This window comes from Podarcis bocagei (assembly GCF_964188305.1).
Source record: "Podarcis bocagei genome assembly, chromosome: 11".
NCBI lineage: Eukaryota > Metazoa > Chordata > Lepidosauria > Squamata > Lacertidae > Podarcis > Podarcis bocagei.
In genome coordinates, this window is record NC_138136.1 from 32,717,896 (window position 1) to 32,737,737 (window position 19,842).

The 19,842-nt window shown below is 41.5% G+C and overlaps 1 protein-coding gene across 1 annotated transcript in view; it reads left to right on the forward strand.

Moving 5' to 3' along the window:
* The window catches only part of EDIL3 (EGF like repeats and discoidin domains 3), a 230,735-nt gene that overhangs the window by 56,961 nt on the left and 153,932 nt on the right, over positions 1-19,842 (forward strand). The window contains exon 2 of the mRNA XM_081213423.1: positions 16,444-16,572. Within this exon, the coding sequence (XP_081069549.1) occupies positions 16,444-16,572 (129 nt within the window). The remainder of the gene's footprint in view (positions 1-16,443; positions 16,573-19,842) is intronic.

Sequence of the window (19,842 nt, forward strand, 5' to 3'; positions counted from 1 at the left end):
CATGGTATTTGAGAAACAAGCTCCATTTTCCTGCAGATTTGTCATCCGGGAGGCTGTTTCCCCCATACTTTTATTAAGTTTGTCAACTTAACTGTGTAAGTCATTTCTCACACCTTAGTAAGCCATGCAACTACAAAAGGAGATTCAGGATTTTCCCAGTTTTGACAGATTATCATTTTAGCTACCTTTATTAAATCAACTACAATTTCCAGGTTTTTCTCCAATATTGTACCTCTAAAATATACTAGTGCAAGGTGGAGGAGCCTGGCAGAAAACTAGTGTTTGTGGTTTTATTATGTAAGAGTTACAACAGTGTTAACTATTGTTTCAATAAATTGAAACCCATGCTTGTTACAGTAACTGCTTCCTGAAAACTCCATGCACACTCCATGCACCCAAGATGATTGTGTGTGTGTGTGTGTGTGTGTGTGTGTGTGTGTGTTGCCTTCACCAATGTATAGAATGGTTGAAAATGTATATATATTACAGTGCTAGAGTTCACATACCCAATTTTGAGTCATCAGACATTCAGCAATCTTAATGAGAAATCACATATATTTGAGAACTGGGACATTCACAGGGAAACCAAAATGCTTGTTTACAAAGCTATTGTACTACCAACCTTACTACAATATATGCTTGTGAAACATGGACCACTAATAAATGCCATCTCCAACTCCTCGAAAGATTCCATCGATGGTGTCTCCAAAAAATTTTACACATCACTTGGGAAGGCAGGCAAACTAATGTCAGTGTACTGGAAGAAGCAAAGATCACCAGTGTTGAAGCAATGATTCTTCAACATCAACTTCATTGGACTGGTCATGTTGTGCGGATGCCTTCCATAGCAACTACTCTATTCCAAACTTAAAAATGGAAAGCGTAATGCTGGTGGTCAACAAAAGAGGTTTAAAGACTGTCTCAAGGCAAATCTAAAAAAATGTAGTATAAAAACTGACAACTGGTAAACACTGGCTTGCAAGTGCTCCAGTTGGAGAACAGCCTTTACCAAAGGTGTCATGGGCTTTGAAGACACTCGAACTCAGGACGCAAGGGAGAAACATGCTAAGAGGAAGGCACGCTTGACAAATCCACAACGTGATCAACTCCCGCCCCGAAACCAATGTCCCATCTGTGGAAGGACATGTGGATCCAGAATTGGCCTCCACAGTCAACTTATGGACTCATTGTTAAATTCTAACTTCACTATGGATTAAGATAAATAACAGAACTTTGTTCTTTCAGTAATCACAAAGGTTGTTTTTTGTAAAAACACTTTTTATAGTTTCGTAACTCCTCCAAATCACTATATTAGTTTTTCCTTGAACTATAATGCAGCCCTTTGCCTGACAGCAAAGGGCAATCGGAGGGGGGGATGCAATTCAGCCATTCTACATAAATAATGCAGCACATCATGATGGTAAAAGTCCATCAATCCATGTCAAGAATGCAAACTTGCAGTAAGATTATAAAAACACTCTAGTGATAGAAAGGCAACCGAGGATGTTTTGTTCAAGCCGAAATGTGGAAGAAAAATGTCTCCAAGGATTGCATTACCCTACTTTAATTACAAAATCTATGCAGAGATGGAAGACTATAACAGCCTATATTATAATTCTGTGAGGTGTGATTTATGCAGTGCCTCCTTTGTATGTTTACACAGAAGTGAGTCCCAATCTGCTCTTGTGAGTATAGGATCACAACTTTACAGCTCAATCCTCTGCTTGTTTAGACAGAAGGATATTCTGCTATGTTTAATGGGGCTTACTCTCTAGAAAGTGCGAGCAGAATTACAGCCAAGGCCAGATTATCCAAGGTGTAGTTTAAGCAATTGCATCAGGGCTCATTTCTGAAAGGGCCCTTAGAGTATGAACATTTTTTAGCCATTTTGGAAGACTAGCTATGAATAAAAATGTGCAATGTGTGTTGTGATTAAAAATTTCATGAAGTCAGGGACACGGGTTTCATATTGTTCTGCTGAGCAGTTCCAGGGGTCTGAAGGACTGCTGTGCTGACCCGAAAAGGCAAGCTGGTTCGGAAGCCCTGCTTGCAGCATATTGATGGTCATGATGACCCCTGCCTAACTGGCATCAGCTGTAGTGATGGGTTCATGTGTGTTTCACATGACTAGAGGGGGAGGTAATGGTGGATACCAGCCACCTGTGTTCCCATGTGACATAGCCTGCCTGGGCCTATGAAGGCTGTGTGTATCTTTACTTGGGTGTGGGGAAGCCATTTCTCTGCTGTGAAGTCTGTCTCATGGAATCCTGTGAGCAAGGAAGGAGTTGTCACACCTTTGCTATAGTTCGTACGCTTCTTTAATAAATCGTTAGACCTGCTCACTCTGGTGGTTTGGGCATCTTTCTTTGGGATTCCTGTGTATCTGAACTCATCTGAGCCCTTCTCCGACTCTGCAGGGTGCTTCAGCTGCTCACTTTCCACTCTGGCTGTGAAGTAATCCTCACCCCTTCTCTTTGGAGGAAACTCTGGGGGTTTGTTTGGAAGGTGGTTGCAGCCACTGGCAGACCCATCTGAGTAGCCCCAGCCACTCTGGGTAGCTTGCAACACATATAAAAATATAATAAAACATGACACATTAAAAAGCATCCCTTCACAGGTAAACTGCACCCTCAGAGTTGCACTCTATTTTCTCTTGAGACAGATGGATGCCAACAACAACAACAACAACAACAACTATAAATTAAGTAGAAATACAATACAAATTACCATAGTGGAGAATACTGTCCAGGTGATCTGTATGCCTGCTCCATCTGCTGTCTACTTTGCTAACTCTTGATGGGCAATTTCAAAGCCCTTCCTCTCCCTTCTTAGGTTTTTTTGGGACAACCTTTTGGATAAAATCATTTCAAATAGTGGAGTGTCTGTTGACAGCCCTTCAAATAGAGGCTTGTAAAAGTAGAATATAGAGTCAACCTATTAAGAATGCCAGTTGTCTATAGTTACATAGTTTTGTCTTAGAGAATGGAGAAATTTTTTAGAAATGGAGGGAAGTTTCTTGAGGATAAAAATAGCTCATTATGGATTAATCTATGTTCCTACCACTCTGAACTCCTTAGAGGAAGGGCAGCAGCAGCAGGATGGTTGTGGTGGTGGTGGTTAGCAGATATACATATATCCATCACCTGCCACAAATATGGATATTTGCCACATTTAATACCACCTCATTTAGCATCAAATCATTTATATGGTGATCATGAATGCTGGATGTCCCCTTTTCTCTTCTTGCTCTGGTGGAAACAGGCATCCTGTATTCATTACACTGCTGCAATCTACTATTTTGTATTGGTGATAATGTACCTCAGTGACTGATAGCCAAGTTGAGGACAAGGAGAATGGCTGACAAGAAGAAAACAGTCAACATAGCTATGCTGGTTATTTTCTTCTTCTTGGTTACAGCTCATGGTTAGTGAGGAAAAGTCTTAGCCAGAAGACCAGGTTTGTATGATATGCTAAGCTTAGCTCAATGCAACAAGGAAACAAAAAGGCCAAGGAAGGGAGTAAAGTAGCTGCAAGTTCTTCTCTGAAAGCCTACACATTTGCATGCTCCCAGTAAGCCATGGTTTGGCTTACTGCTGAACTATGTTGGCTGCTCTGGAACAATTATGGGTGTTCCTATGCCTCCCACCAAAGAAAAGAATTCACTGAGTGCATGACAAGGAAGTGGACTTTATCCCTTTGCCTTCACTGGTACATTCATGGGACCTTTCTCATTATGTTTCCATGGAATGTGGACATATCAGTACTGAAGTGCATGGCCAATGGGTATTTAGTCTATACATGTAGCGGAACATGCTATCATGTCTAATAAGTCATCCTTCTTGATGAATATGTGTTGTTTTCTTGGCTGTATCATCTGGACAGGTATTCTAGAAAACAGTTGCTCATAAGTTTTAATGCCACAGGCTAGATTTATGCTTAGTCATGGAAGTACCCTCATATTGATTGATCTTGTGATCTGTATAGGCTGCTATAGATAGCTGTTGTTATCTAAAAGCCCTAGGTTCACATAATTCTTTGCATATTTACACTGGCATACCCACCCACCAAAAAAATCATTGCCACCTAGTTGTCTGAAAAAGTTTGCAACCTTTCCATCAATAGTATAATAAATGTTGAGCTGTAGAGAATAGAATATTTGAACATGCTTTTGAGATGTAGGTTGGAGAAGGAGAGAGAGTTCAGTTTTGTAGGCTGAAATCCTATGTACACTTACCTAGAAGCAAGCCCCATGGAACACAGTGAGACTTCCCAGTAAATGTGCATAAGAATTTGCTGTAAGATGCTTAGTGAGCCCAGAAAAGTGGCATGGCTGCAGTGTTTAATTGGCTCTGTGCCTGACACAGCAAAGCGTTGTTGGTTGGAAAGGGTGGGGGAATAGATTCACAGTTTTGGAGAGCAACAGTCTGTAGGATTTTTGCACAATACCTTCAGAGCTGGAGTAGTCTATTTGTGCAGGGGGAATTGGAATTTTAGCAGCCACAATAATTCTCTCACTCTGCTGTAGTTTTATGGGAGGGAGAGAGTGGCTATGGACTTGAAAGCTAGTTATTACATTCTTCCTCTTAAGGGTTATGGATCATTCATATTTCAGGATCTCTGTAATGTTAACTACTTATATAGGACAGAATTTGAACTCTCATTTTTTATGTTTTTTGGGGTAGGAAAAACTGTGTCAGTTACAATAATGTGTTTAAAGTAGGAAAAACGCTTCTGAAAGCAATCAAGCAGCAGCAAGCAAAGGATGCAATGGAAAATGGAACAGCAACCTAATAAAGATATGTCAATTATGTTTTCTCAAAATAGTGTGATGTTATTTGCTATGCACACACTGAAAACTGAAATCCTTTGTAGGGATAAGAAGCTTTAATTCCTGTTGTGTAATACGGACCAGTTTTCCAATTCTACCTTTAATAATAATTTTATTATTTTTACCCCACCCATCTGGATGGGTTTCCCCAGCCCAGCCACTCTGGGCGGCTTACAGCATATCTTGAAACATAATAAAACATCAAACAATAAAAACCTCCTGATGCAGGGCTGCCTTCAGATGACTTCTAAAAGTGATGTAGTTCTTTATCTCATCTACATCTGAAGTGAGGGTGTTCCACAGGGAGGGCGCCACTACCGAGAAGGCCCTCTACCTGGTTCCCTCTAACATTGCTTCTTGCAGTGAGGGAACCAGCAGAAGACCCTTGGAGGAGGACCCCACTGTCCGGACTAAATGATGGGGAAGGAGACACTCCTTCAGGTAAACTGGGCAGAGGCTATTTAGGGCTTTAAAGATCCACACCAACACTTTGAATTGTGCTCGCAAATGCACTGGGAGTCAATGAAGATCCTTTAGAACCAGTATTATGTGGTCCCAGCAGCCACTCCCAGTCACCAGTCTAGCTGCCACATTCTGGATTAGTTTTAATAATTAAATTTTAATAATTTAATTTTAATTTTGTTTTTAATAATTTATTTTTAATAATTAAAATGATGGGACTAGATACAAAACTAATTATACTGAAAGCGCAATAAGGCCTTTTGTGCTTGCCGTGTGTTCTCTCACAATAGCTGTGCCTGCACACAGGGCTAAGCTAGAAATCCTGGTTAAGACGGGATAGACATGCATCATTAGCACTCAGTCCCTTTATAGAAGCTTCATTCCTTCCTTATTATGAGCAGCAATACAAGCAAGGATTCAGCCTCCAACCATAGCCTCCCATTACATGTGAACAACCCAGTGACTTTAAATCATGCCAGGATATGAAACCATGCTTTACAGTTGGCTTAGGGTTCTTTCAGTTGACCTGTTTAATGAACACTCTTCCTGATTTGTTTGCAGGGAGGTTGCACAATGTTGGCTTTTTAATGACATTCATTCTGATTTGTTAATAGGAAGGCGAGATGATACTGTGTCAAAGCAAGTGCTATCACACACTTTCCAATGAATTTTCACATCACTTGCCTTATTGCAAAAAGTCTGATCTTTTGGAGAAGCAGGTTTCTTGCACAAGACCTTCCAGTCAACTGCAATTTACTGACAAGTGATTGAATCCCAGCCAAAAATACTGACAGCCTGGAAGTGCTCTTATTGTCATGTTTTGAAGCCATTACCCACAGTTTCTGGGTTTTCATGATATGGGAAGCTATAAATTCTGAATCCTAGCTTGTTCAGCAACTCATGCAAAGGGAGGCACAAAGTGACTGTACCTGCATGCAGCTCTTGCCTGCCTTGGCTCGTAAAATGCAATTGTGGCTTCATGTTGCATGTGAATGCAGGCAGTGTAATGAAGGCCAGTGCTTTCTGTTTGCCAGGTGGCAAAAGTGACATTTTAAGCCTGAGCCCCTGAACATTCTGGGCCTGAAGCCAACAGCACCACAAGTCTGAAAGCACAGTATGGTCTCCACCGTATGAAGAGTATGGTATCGACAGAAGACCCAGTAGCACAAATCCTGATGGTACATACCACGTAGTCCATTGGTCAAATTATAGACAGTAAGTTAGGCAGCTCGCTAAAACTCTTTGTGCCAGTTTCTGACACTCTCAAACATCCTAGCCAGAAATAATTCAAATAGCTGTGTGTAATGTAATCCCAGCGTAAAATGAGACAAGGTTTCCAGAAACAGAAATCTGGTGCTCATTCATCCTCAAACCCACCAAGACTGCTTGGCTCCTGACACAGATTGACTGTGTAATTGAACAACATGAACTCAGGAACATTATCTTATGCCCAAGATTCCTATTTAATTTTAATCAGATTTTCCATATGGGTTTGCACAAGCAGCATTTTCTTTTGCTAAATTAATTATTAACATTGCTGGGAACAGAATTCCCTGAGCATCTTCCACTTACGTTGGTAATAATTGGGTCCACAACATCTTTTTCCCCCCCTCCCTAAAGACATATCAAATTGATCTCTCTAAGGTTGACCTCTAGCCACCTTTTCTCCCCAAAGAACACTGCGAACAGCATGAAACGTATGCAAAGGGTGCCAGGGAAGAGCAGAAAAGCAGATGCTTTCAGATATGGAAAGGCAGGTCATTGGTTCTCTGCTTGAACCAACATGCAGCTCCCTCAGATGCTTAATTGGCAGGATAGGACACAGAACAAACACGAAGCAGGCGCACGTGTGCCAATTTTCAAAATGACCTACTTCCCTAACACCTGGCAGAGTTCCCCCCCCTTCTTCCTGTTCATTTGGAAAGGAGACAGATTCAATGCAGGCAATCTTAGTGCTGAAATCATGGCTCTAAAATTAAAACAGCAGACGTGGCTTTCTGAATCTTTGTGCTGTAGGAGGCTGGTGGTGCTTGGATGTCTGCAGTCTGTTTGCCCTCCACCCACAGCGCTTCGTAACACTCCTCTGCAGAGCCAGGCAGACCTGATTAATAATTTATTTATTATTTTAAAAAGCCCTACATTATAGCAGGCACTCATTAAGCTAGATGAACATGCATCTCATGGCACTCCTTAGAAACATTAGATACAAATGATATATATATATATATATATATATATATATATATATATATATATATATATATATATAAAATTTTACGCATAGAAATCTAAGGTCTGAGTGTACCATGCAAACAAAAATATTTTGGCCTACATGTCATGTTTCTGGATACAATCAGACTCATGTTAATGGTGTAAGAGCCGTTACCCAATTGAATGCAATATTTGCTGATTCATCGGATGATTGGTTAATTGCTTTGAGTAGCATAAACCTGAGTATAAATATCACTGTAGAAAGAAGGCATACTTTTTTAGGATTATAGAGGCATGTGCCAGAGAGAGGAGTGGTCTCTCTGAGATGGCACCTCCTGCTACACTACAGTACTTACAAGTTTTAGGAAAATGTAATTGATGAAACTTTGCAACTTTGTAAAGCTGACATGGGGAATCTTTGGTCCACTGCCAAATGTCATCAGGTGCCTGGTGTAACCCAGCCTGCTTTGGGCTCTCTGGACTTCAGTGCCATCTGGCTCTAGTGAAATTATTATTATTATTTCTTTTTAAAAAGTGGGAGGAAAGCCTAAGGCACTACTTGAAGCAGTGCAGGGCTCTTTGATCTCAGCTGGCTGCACACTGGCAGGCAGGGTTTTCTCCCCCTGGGTGGAGAGGAAAAGCTTTGTGCCACTGCTTGCAGCCTCTGAGCTGGCTGCACTTCCTGGAAGGTGGCCCAGAGGGACAGAGCATGTTTCTGAAGAAACTCCAAGAGCAAAAACTGGACAGGAGTTCTGGGGAGAAAAAGGAAGGTTGGGGAGAAGGTGAAGGAAGCAAGAAAACTGGACGAAACCTGGTGCTGAACGAAGTGGGATAGGGGGCTCATGCCCATCTTAGCATGCAGCAAAGAACCAGAATACCCCCTACCTCTGTGAACTCTGATTTCCAACCCACTCGCTCTCAACTTCAAAGCACAAAATCAGCAAGAAAGCAGCCTTCTTATGTTTTGAGGGACAGCACATGCAGGGCAGGAGTGGGGAATGAGAAGAGGATGGCTGGAAAAGACCCACAGAGAAATGGGGTGGCAGGGAGAAGTCAGAAATGACTACATCCTCCGTATAACTTCTGTTCTGCCCCTCTCTCCTGATTACTCTTTCCTGTGGTCAACGAACCCAGTTCTATGGTAAGAGAATCTGATGGGGGGCATTGTGGTCTTCTGTGTGACAGCACCACCATTTGTTTTCTTCTCTTCCTCAGCTGGTTGTTAGTCTTGTCAAAATTGGCAGCACCACATTGCATGCTGCACACCGCAATCTCTTGATTAGGAACACTGGATGCAACAGTAATCAATTGCCACCATCTAGATTCAAGCTCTGCTGAAATTAATTGAGATTACAGTGCTTGGTATATTGTGCCAAACATGCATTGGACTATATGCATTAACTGTGCTTTTAAAATGTGCTACAAGTGTCCTGTTAGCATGCAAATTATTCTATTTATTTTACTGGTTACCTGTTAGTGCACAGTGGTGTAATTACATATGGATAGGTGGGTGTAATGGGTGATATATAACAAACATTTATTTTCTTGTAAAATAATATGCATGAGTAGTTAGTGTTTATATTGATGGTGATGTAGTTGCTAGATGGCTATCAATTGTTAAGCTGATTGCTTGCTAATAGGGATGATCAGTTGATGTTTCCTCAATGGAAGCTAATGAGGGGAGATGTTTTACTAAATGGGTAATTTACCTGCAGGAATCAGGTTTGAGACCAGTGCTTTGCAAAGGCGGAGGGGGGCGAGGAAGAGAGAGAATGCTGTTGTAGTTTAGAGACAAATACAGAGTTAGAGATCACCATGAGTCCAGTTGGGCTGAGATTAGGCTGGGGAACTGCAAAGGTTTATGCTGCTGATTTGGGAAACCTGAAGCAGGATTAGAGGTTATGCTGCTTAATGCAGGCTTCTATTAGCTTTGCTTGTATATTTGTAAATCAAACAGACGTGTACAAAATGACATAAGTCTCCTGTGCCTTCTTACATAGGGGAAACTACCGGTAAACCCTGTAGTCTTACCAGTGGTCTTCTTGCCACCTACTGTAAATCACAATGCTTAAGGAGGACAGTGTGATATATTTTTTCCTTGGAGGGAAATGGGAGCTGGTGTATGAACAGCATTCCTGAAAAAAAGAAATCAGAGCATTGCAACAATGACTGGCAGAAGAAATCACAGCAACCTTGAAGGGGAGAATTGAAATGGAATGTCATGGGATTAGTGTCATGTTTGAACAGCAGCTAAAAGGTGTTGAAGTTCACTCTGAGGACCAACTGTGGAGACCCGCTTCATGCCCCCACCCATGTAGTCAGTGAGTGGCCGGCAAGCTTGAGCTGTGGAGTATTGCAGCCAGGGACTGAGGCTCAAGAGGACTTGTCTATCCAAAAGCCTGTCAGCAGTGGTGAAACAAAAAGGTGGAGGAAACAGACCCATGAATTAGAAAAGCCACAGGGAAAGGAAACTGCAAGAGGTGAAGCAAGGAGAAATGTAGCCCACAGCCAAAAAGACAGGACCAAGTGTAGTGTGAAACTATAGGGAAGGAAGGCCTTTATAGATTTTTTTTAAAGTCCTCCAGTTATTCCCTATGCAAACCTTAGAGCAGGGAAATCAGGCTCCTATAGCGGCGTAGCGTGAGTTGTCAGCACCTGGGGCAACGCAAGTAATTTGCGCCCCCTAACCCGGGGCAAGGCAAGTAATTTGCGCCCCCCCTAACCCCTAACCTGTGAGTTGCCGCTGGCGCTGCCGCCCAAACGACGCCGCTTGCCCGGAGGAGGAGGGGGGCAGAGAGGCAAGGAAAATGCAACGGCCCAGCAGCTGCAGCAGCAGCGGCGGAGGCGGGGCTGTGAGGAGGGGCTGCCTGGCGCGTCCTCCGCGGCGAGTGCTGAGAACCGCTGCCTGCCGGGCGCCTTCAGCCTGGACGCGCGCACAGCTCGTCGGTTCCACGAGACATGCGGCTCTGCTACAGCCTGCGCCCGAGGCTCTTTGGCGACTCCGGAGGCAGCGAGCGCCCCCCCCAGATGTTGCGCCCGGTGCGGCCGGCACCCCTGGCACCCCCCACGCTACGCCACTGGGCTCCTACAATCCAGGAGCCCATAAGTTATGGAGAGTGGGAAAACTGGCTGCATCTGTTTGTAATCATACATATGTATAAATTATTGGGAGATGAGAATCTACTGGCAGCAGGCTTGAATGGGTTAGCACCGGTGGTCTGGCAGCAAGGTTTTGGAACTACAGTTTGGTCCAGGGCATGATTAAGATTGGGCTAGGAAGTAATCCAGGAAAGGAAAGGAAAGGAAAGGCAAGGCAAATAAAGGACACTTTGCAGAAGTGGCAGTCATCCTGAACTGAACAACATCGATGCTCCTGCATAATTTACCTCCCGATTACAGGCAAAGTTTCTGAGACTTGCAAAAAGCTTTTGATCTGCAGTTTGAACCTGGGCAGAGGAGGAACTTGGGCCCTCTGCATAACTGTGGGCAAATATAGCCTGCAATCCTATACCCACTTACCTGAGAGTAAGCACCATTGAACTCAGCAGGACTTTACTTTTGAGCAGACATGCTGGAGATTGTGTTAATAGGTTTGTGGGTACAGTACACCAAGATGCATGCAGTGTGTGGCAGGAAGAGAGCCTAGCTCTTTAATGAGAAGTAATTTGATTGGAGCTCACATGCAGTCATCAAGGAAACAAATGTGTACCTGATCCTGTGACAGTGCATGTTAGCATTACCACTTTCTTTTGTTAATGTCTGTAATGCTTTGAATAAGCATACTGTACTTGGTTGGCCAGGGGAAAGGGAAAACTGGGCTCCTGCACTTTTAATAGAGTAGAAATAAACAAATGCTTTGAATATGTGTGTGTGTGTGTGTGTGTGTGTGTGTGTGTGTGTGTGTAAAATATAGATGTATAAAAGACAGAACTACAGCAGGTATAGCTTGCATGACTATATTTCCCCAATGTTGTCAAAAAGCTCCAAGGGCACAATGGTGAGCAACTTGGCCCTACTTTTATGCCTCGTATGTACTCCCAAACTCTGAACCTTCCTTGAGAAGTAGAAGGCTTTCTATGGGCAGGCCTCAGGCTTGGAACCTAGCATATCTCCTCCTTTCTGACAATTCCCTCCAGGTGCAGGAGATGCAGGTCTCTGTTGTGGAGGGGTTCAGTGCTGGATGTAATGAGGGTATGTACTCTGAGAGCATAGGCTGCAAACCTCCTGACTCCGGGATCCCTGGTGCAAGAGTAGAGATGTCAGAGAATTCTGCTGTAAGCTCAGATATGGAAATTTTGTGTAATTGCTCAGTGTTCAGGAACAGAATTCCTTGAAGCAAATGCAATCCACATTTGTTCACAGAAGGTTTTTCTTTTTTAAGTCCGCAGATTATAAGTAATTAATGTCATTTTTTTGACATTTCACTTTGATATTTCATAACACTGTTATCAAGAAGCTCGCTAGAGGTTTGGAACCCTCCAGGGAGATGGCTAACTGATGGGTTGTTAGCTGCTTGATTTACTTTGAAAAAGAACACACAGGGAAGTGAATATCACAAGGTATTTGTTTCTGGATAATAGAGGGCCTGTTAAGGTGTTAGAAAGTCATTGATGTGTGTGTATATATAGGTGTCTCTTTGCTTTGCTGTTTGTTGCCAAAGGCAGCCCATATGCACTAAAACTACAATCCTAACTATGGCTACTCAGAAGTAAATCACATTGACTTCAACAATGCTTACTCCAGGTAAACGGGGTTAGAATTTCATCTTAATCTGCTTCTTATTGTTAATTTTAGGGGGGAAATGGAATTCATCACTCATTTATGAAAGGATCATGCAATCTTTGGGTTAGCAAAGAAGTAGATTATGAAATCTTTTAGAGAGATTCAGTTCACTTGCAGCATTTGCTGAGTTGGGAGCCAAGCCACATGGCTCCTTTTTCACTTGCTCCAGGAAGTACGAAGAGCAAAAAGGAGACTGAGAGGGTGGGGAGCAGAGGCTGCTGAGAGCATGCTAGGCCACACCCACTCTGGTAACTTGAGCTCAGGACTCAGGATAACCCTTTCATGCATGCAAGTGTCAGTCTGTAATTGTATACATAAGAAGGAGGAGGAGGAGGAGGAGGAGGTGGTTTATACCCCACCCATCTGGCTGGGCCTCCCCAGCCACTCTGGGTGGCTCCCAACAGAATTAAAAGCACAATAAAACATTAACAACTTCCCTAAACAGGGGATAATGCAACAGAGCCAGCCTCCTGACTGTGATGTCACTGCTGTTTGCTGAGTAACTATCCTTTGTTAAAATAAAAAAATTCCTTCCAGTAGCACCTTAAAGACCAACTAAGTTAGTTCTTGGTATGAGCTTTTGTGTGCATGCACACTTCTTCAGATACCTTTGTTAAGCTGACTGCTTGCTAATAGTCAGGTTTGTTTGTCTTAGTGCTATGCTGAAACCTGCCCTCCAGTTTGTTTTCTTTCAGTGTGAAAGAGGCTTCCATTTTTCTACCTCCTTCTCAAGGTACTTAGGATTTGGTGGGTAGGATTTGGATGCAGTTTCTCATTAATTGATGGAAAATGGTGGGTGGGGTTTTTTTTGGCAGAGCACTAGTTTAGCTGATATTGCCACAATGGGAGTGAATTCAGGGGTGAAATTTTAGGACAATGAGCTGCAGTTTTTATCTTTGGAGAAAATAAAGCAATTGGGGATTTGAATCTGGACAGAGAAAGAGAGAGGCTGATAACTATAAGTATAGCCAGATAGGAAGCAGCCTGCCTTGGAGGCTGTAGGAATCCACACTAGTGCTTTGGGAATCAACCATTTTGCTGCTTCCTGTGGGAGTAATTTTGCTTTTACTGTGCTTTGCTTGTATATGTTTGTAAATAAAACATATTACATCATAAGCCTCTGGTGCTTTCTCATCCAGAGGAAATTACATAATTCTGGACCTCTCAGCACTTAAGTAGGTAAGAAACTCTATTCCTAATAAGAGGAAGTGAATTTTTAAAATAGCAAATTAGACACATGCATGCACAAAGAAAGGGAATTCAGCTGGTAAAATGCATGAGCTAGTCTCAAACATTTTTGATATTATAAAACAAGACTATGAAAGTAGGATAGAGAAGCACATTTGAAATTTGCAACTCGTCATGCAATTTAAAATCAGAGTGACATTTGACATCAAAGTGCTTAATCAAACTCCTGTGAAGTCAAAGTGATGCTATTCAGATAGATGCTTTCCTGCTAATATGAAGCTCTGCATGACAGCTGTCCAATTTGAAATGCTTTTACTGCCGAAATTGTATGTCATATTCAGGACACAAAGTTTTCTTTGCAAAGCAAAATTAATTTATTTAAAAATCCCGCCAGTGAGGATGACAGGTGCATCAATTTGAGTTTCTCAACCCCCCACTCCAAAAAATAAAAATACTTATTTAAATATCAGTCATCAGGCTCTGCCTTATCACAAGTAGCAGAATTTTTCACACACTAAAACCTTTGGCTTGATTTTTTTTTTGGGGGGGGGGGGCTTTCAGAAGAAGAAAGCTCCATAGGTGTAAAAGAATTAACAGGAAAGTCATTCTGCATTTTCTATGCCATATAGCAAGTTTTCAGTTTGGGCAAAACTTCCACAGAGAAGGGAGTCATCTAAGTGTTCCAATTTTTGAGGTACTGATCACTGAGTAGACATACTTTTTCCATTCCAGCACTTCCATAGGACACAAACTGGAAAATATCCAGCATTGTAGGGGGCTGCTTGGTGGCATGCCAGGCCACTGGTTCTGCAAGGCGATTAATCTGCTGTGCTGGCTGAAGGTGATGGGGGCTGTCAACCATAACATAGCTAGGGAGCACCAGGAAAGGCTGCTCTAAGATTTCATCAGCTGCCCTTCTAGCCTTTTCACCTGAGAAATTTAAAATCGGAAGCCAGATTTAACTTGGAGTCCTTTCAGTGAAAGGTGTGTGTGCTTCCATTAGGCTGGATGGTTCAGAGCAGTTTGGCAACCTCCCAACAAATAAGTTCATCATAAATTGTAAAGTTTATGTTGTAAACTGCCCTGTGATGTTCAGGTGAAGGGTGGTGTATAAAATTAATAATTAATTAATTGTAATGGTCAGTAGGCCAACAATTGACATACTAAAATCAGAATTTACTAGATATTTGTCTATAATAATCTTCTGAGCGGTGGCAAATCAAATATGGAATTCCTTCCCACTAGAGATCTGATTGTGCTCTCCTCCCTGGTTTTCTTTAAGTTAAAACCTAGACATTGAAACATAGTTTTTTGAGCCATTTATTGCTGCTTCTGCACTATATTTTCATTATTTATTGTATTTTATAGCATATTGGCTTTATTATTTTACATAGTTTTATTTGTGTGATTATTGTTAGATGCCCTGGGCTTCTACAGAAGGAGGGTGGAATATAATACCAATACATGATAACATGCAGAACTTAAAAACCAGGGAAAATTATGCTTGTATGTGTTTTTATACTTGTATTTTTATATATTTGCACCTGTTTTGCTCTTTTATCAACAATCAGAAAATGAATTCAAATATGCAAATTAGATAAAGGAACTCTTGGGAGGAGTGAGGTAGGGGGATTATTGGTTTATGGGAGTTTTTCTTCCTTGTTTTTCTTCTGTTTTGTGTTTTTATCTTGTATTTTTATGTTGTCAATGACCATGAAATCTATGGATTTGGGGCAATATACAAATTCAATGAATGAATGAACATTGTAGCTAAAGCATAAAGGGACAACTCTTCCCAATGGAGTTGGAGTCAAAGGAGCTTCCTCTGTCAGGAGGTGCCTCTAGATCCAACTCTATAATTCTAAGGTACATTTTTACAACTCTGAAGAGCATGAAATTGTAGAATTAAAAAAGACTGGGCACTGCAATATTTGTGTGTGTCTTTAAGGGAAGTGTCCTTGAAATGTTCTCTCTCTCTCTCTCTCTCTCTCTCTCTCTCTCTCTCTCTCACACACACACACACACACACACACACACACACCCTTTATATCTGGCAAGGTGTATGTGAATTTTATTTGGGACCACATTATTTAAGTACACAAAGAAAGTGGGAATCCACCCTAATGGTGTATAGGTATTGGGGAAGGTCTTGGGAGGGGATGGTTGTTAAGTTGTAGAAAAATCCAAAGGAGATTGCTATTCTTTGCTAACAAGTATGCCAAACACATTTGGAAGGAAGCTCACAGAAATAATATCAGGATTTCCTTCCCTCAACCCCATCCACAAACACATATTTAGAACAGTGCATCTGGATATCGCTTTTTTTTTTTTTTTTTTTGCTTTAGGTTTGCATAAAATGCTATTATGATGCTTTGTTGTTGCACAAACTTTCTTTGGGAATCCATATTTCTATTGCTTTGGGAATCTATACCTTGGATCATGTTGTCTCTTGTTATTGAAGAACAATCTTCTACCTGTTCTTATCCTAAACCAGGTGCCTCCATGTGTTTTTCTCTACAACTGCAGTTACTCCTGGTTATTGGCCGCACTGGCTAGAGCTGATAAGAACTAATGTCCTGCATAATCTGAGGTCACCAGAACGGACAAGGCTTGAGAGGATTCTAAGTTTTAGCACTAGTTTCCAATAACTGGTTGTTGGTTAATGTTGCAGAGATGAAAACACATCCATTTGCTTCCACTCCTTTAAAATTGTTTCCACAAGAATACAACTCTTTATGCCATGATAATTGAAGGGAGCATCCCTTTTTATGAAGGTTGCTCCCGTAAAAGTCCTAACAGAAACCGATCAAGAGAATACTGTAGAATACTTAATAGTTCATTAGATAATTTGTTGCTAGGGAATACTGTATCTGCTCTTAACTATCAAGAAACTATATTTTCAGCAGCATTCATCATGATTTTGAAAACCATATATTCAAAAGATTGTGAGAAATCCTTTCTTTGATTCACAGGGGATATATGCGACTCCAACCCCTGTGAAAATGGAGGCATCTGCTTGTCTGGATTGGATGACAATTTCTACTCTTGCGAGTGTCCTGATGGCTTCACAGATCCCAACTGTTCTAGTGTTGTGGAGGTTGGTAAGTGCAAACTAAACAAAAAAAAAGCAGTAATTTCTGGAGTGTCCAGTTCATTTCTCAATCTTTAAATGTGTCACATGCATTTTTGCAGTGTTCAGGCCATTCTTTTGTTCACTACTAATGTCTGGGTCTTAGTCTTTCAACACTGGACTCATCTTCTTACACATCTGTAAGAATCTATTCTGGTGGATGGAGATGTGATACTAATTACCTCATTCACTTGGTATTATGACTTATCTACAATTACTCAGTATAGCCGTCTGGAAAAAGAATGAAATAATCTTTGTGTGATAGCTCCTCTGCCCTAGGGATATAATATATTGCATGGCTGGCCATGCAAACCACACATGTTGCATGTTGGATTTCTGTGATCATGACTACCAGAAATCACCATTGCTTATATTGAGAATCTCAGTATCATGCAGGAAACAGACCTGGCAAGGTTTGCTACAATTTATACCCACAGCATAGAGAAACAATCATGTGGAGACTATTTCTATGGCACTCTATGTATGTGTCATAGCGTGCGAAGAGGCCTTTAGAAACTGTTGATGCCAGACCAATAGACCCAAATGAACGGTTTGATAGCAGAGATAACAGCTCAGAAATAAGAATGGGTTAAACAAAGTACAGGCAGAGTATTAGCATTTCAAAGATGTTGGATGATTTTGTGGACTGCATATAGCAGTTATCAGGAGGCCGCAGGCGGCATCACATTACTGGAATTATTTTAAAGCCACTTCCTATCTATGTCCAGTGAGTGGAAAGAAGCTTTTATGGAATAACAAAACTAATGCAGTTGGTTTGTGAGGCAAATGAAGCATTGCAACCCAGTCAGAGTAGGAGAGAAATAGAGGCCAAGGGAAATGAAAGCTTTGAAGTTTGGTTAAACTTGGCAAAGACAGTTCCATGCTGTTCATAATATTTCAGTGCTTTTCAGGTAAAGTCTCTCAGTTAATAGGGGGGGAAAGACTTGGAAAATCAGCCTGGGATTCATAAGTCAAACCTCTTGCCTTCCCTTTCATGAATCATCTGTAGGAATGAAAGTTCAACAGGCTAGAGGAAACCCACAGAGAAATTCCCATTGCATTATGCCCCCATGGTAGCAAAATCAGTGCATAGTGAATGTGTTTCTCATAGAAGGCATATGTGTAATATGCAGCATGACAGGGGTAGCCAGAATGGTGACCTCCAGATTATTTTTGGCTGTTACTCCTATCACACCTAACCATTACCTTGCTGACTGTGGCTGATGTGGGTTGAGGGCATCAACATTTGGAGGAGACCACATTGACTACCACTTATACAATTATACTACAGTGGTACCTCGGGTTACAGACGCTTCAGGTTACAGACGCTTCAGGTTACAGACTCCACTAACCCAGAAATAGTACCTCAGGTTGAGAACTTTGCTTCAGGATGAGAACAGAAATCGTGCGGTATATGATATGTGACTTATTTTCCCTAATTCCTGGATAGCACAAATAGGGAATCACCTTTGTAAAGAACTTGACTCAAGCCTATGTGTAAACATGGATATTCAAGTTTCTTTACCTTCAACTCTCCTTATTGTTCCTGTTCTAAGTTCCTCCCCTTCCTCTTTCAATGCATGTGTGACTGAATGGCTACTGCAGTCCAGTGGATTATCTTCTGTTGGGATGGGTGAAGGGGCAGAAAGGAGGGAGTCCTGTTGAGCTTGCTACTGAAAAACCCATCCAACTCTAAATAAACAAGATAGGCCTCTCAGAAACCTCACAGTTTACATACAAGATGCAAGGTAGCAGCCCACTACAATGAGCCGATGACAGGAGCTTATTTTGCCAATGAAAGTGATTATGATCTAATATAAAAGCAAAATGAGCACATTTCAGTAGCACCCGCCAACTTGCCAGTGTCAGCTGTCAGGATGATTGTTGGCCTCCTTTCATTCTTCAGCAAGACTCAGCGAGTAAACAGTACAGTTTCGGAGACTTCTGCTGCTTGCCTTATTTATAGCTTCCTTTTGCTTAAAAATCTCACCTTTTATTTTCTGGCCTAGTCATGACCTTGTCCTTCACCCTTTCCTGGCCCTTCTATTTCAGTCAGGTTCTTGTTTCTAAAATCCCTTGCAGCATTTTCTGACCTGTAATCTTTTATGACCACAACTAGTTTAGTTGGAGGGTCAGCTTGTGAAGTAGGAGGCCCAGCCCTGAACTGCAACCTTTCCATCATCTTCACTCCAACCAATAATATTTATATATTTAATATGCAAAATCTCTAAGCAGTTTTTCACAGAATACAAGATACATTTAAAACCAAAAATACAGTGAGTAAATCAGTAAAAACAGAGGCCACCAATAAAACATTCAGTTAAATATCAGTTAATAAAACTGCATCATCATTCTAGATGCCCTACTAAAGAACCCTATTATTTTGATAAGGTGTCAAAAAAACTGCAAGGTTTTTAGCAGGGGCAATTAGAATATGATCTATTATTTGATTAGTGATGCAAACCTCCAAAATGTACTTTGTATAGTTAAGTTTTTATCTCTATCTTCAGTACATTTTATTTTATTGCTATGGCTAGTTGCTGATGCAAATAAAGATTCTTCAGCCCCATTCTTTTGCAACTGAATTGGCAGCAGCAAACCTTGGAACCAGATTTGGCTCAATGAGTGGTCTTTCATTTAATTGTTAAAAAACATTCCTATGCTGTCTCTACATCATAAAATGTCCAGATGGGTAGCAGTAAAATATAATCAGTAGTATAATCCAGTACAAAAAAGCACATGGCCAATAATTCATTTAAAATTAGGGATAGGCAGGAAAAACGTTGTTTGCACTGGAAATAAATTGGGGGCCTTCAGTGGTCCAGTCAAACATCACACACACACCAATTGGGTGGGTCTCAATCCAACCACCAGCCTGATTCTACCTCTCATTTTCCAGACAGTGTCTGGGCTGAACAATCAGGGTAGAGCCACTCTCAGGTTTACAGGACTGAAGCCTAAAAGGGCTTTAAAGGTTAACACAAACATTTTGAACTGTGCTCAGAAATGTACTGGGAGCCATGTAGATCTTTTAGGACTGGTGTTATGTGCTCCTGGTGGCTGCTTCCAGTCTTCAGTCTATCAGTTGCATTCTGGATCAATTGTAGTTTCCAAGTCTACTTCAGTCGTAGCCCCACACAGAGCACACTGCAGCCCCAAATGCATTTACTAGAGTTAAAGGTGCATAAAAATGCCCTGTGGAATCCCCACCCAGCATATGTCATGTTGAACAGTGGAAAAG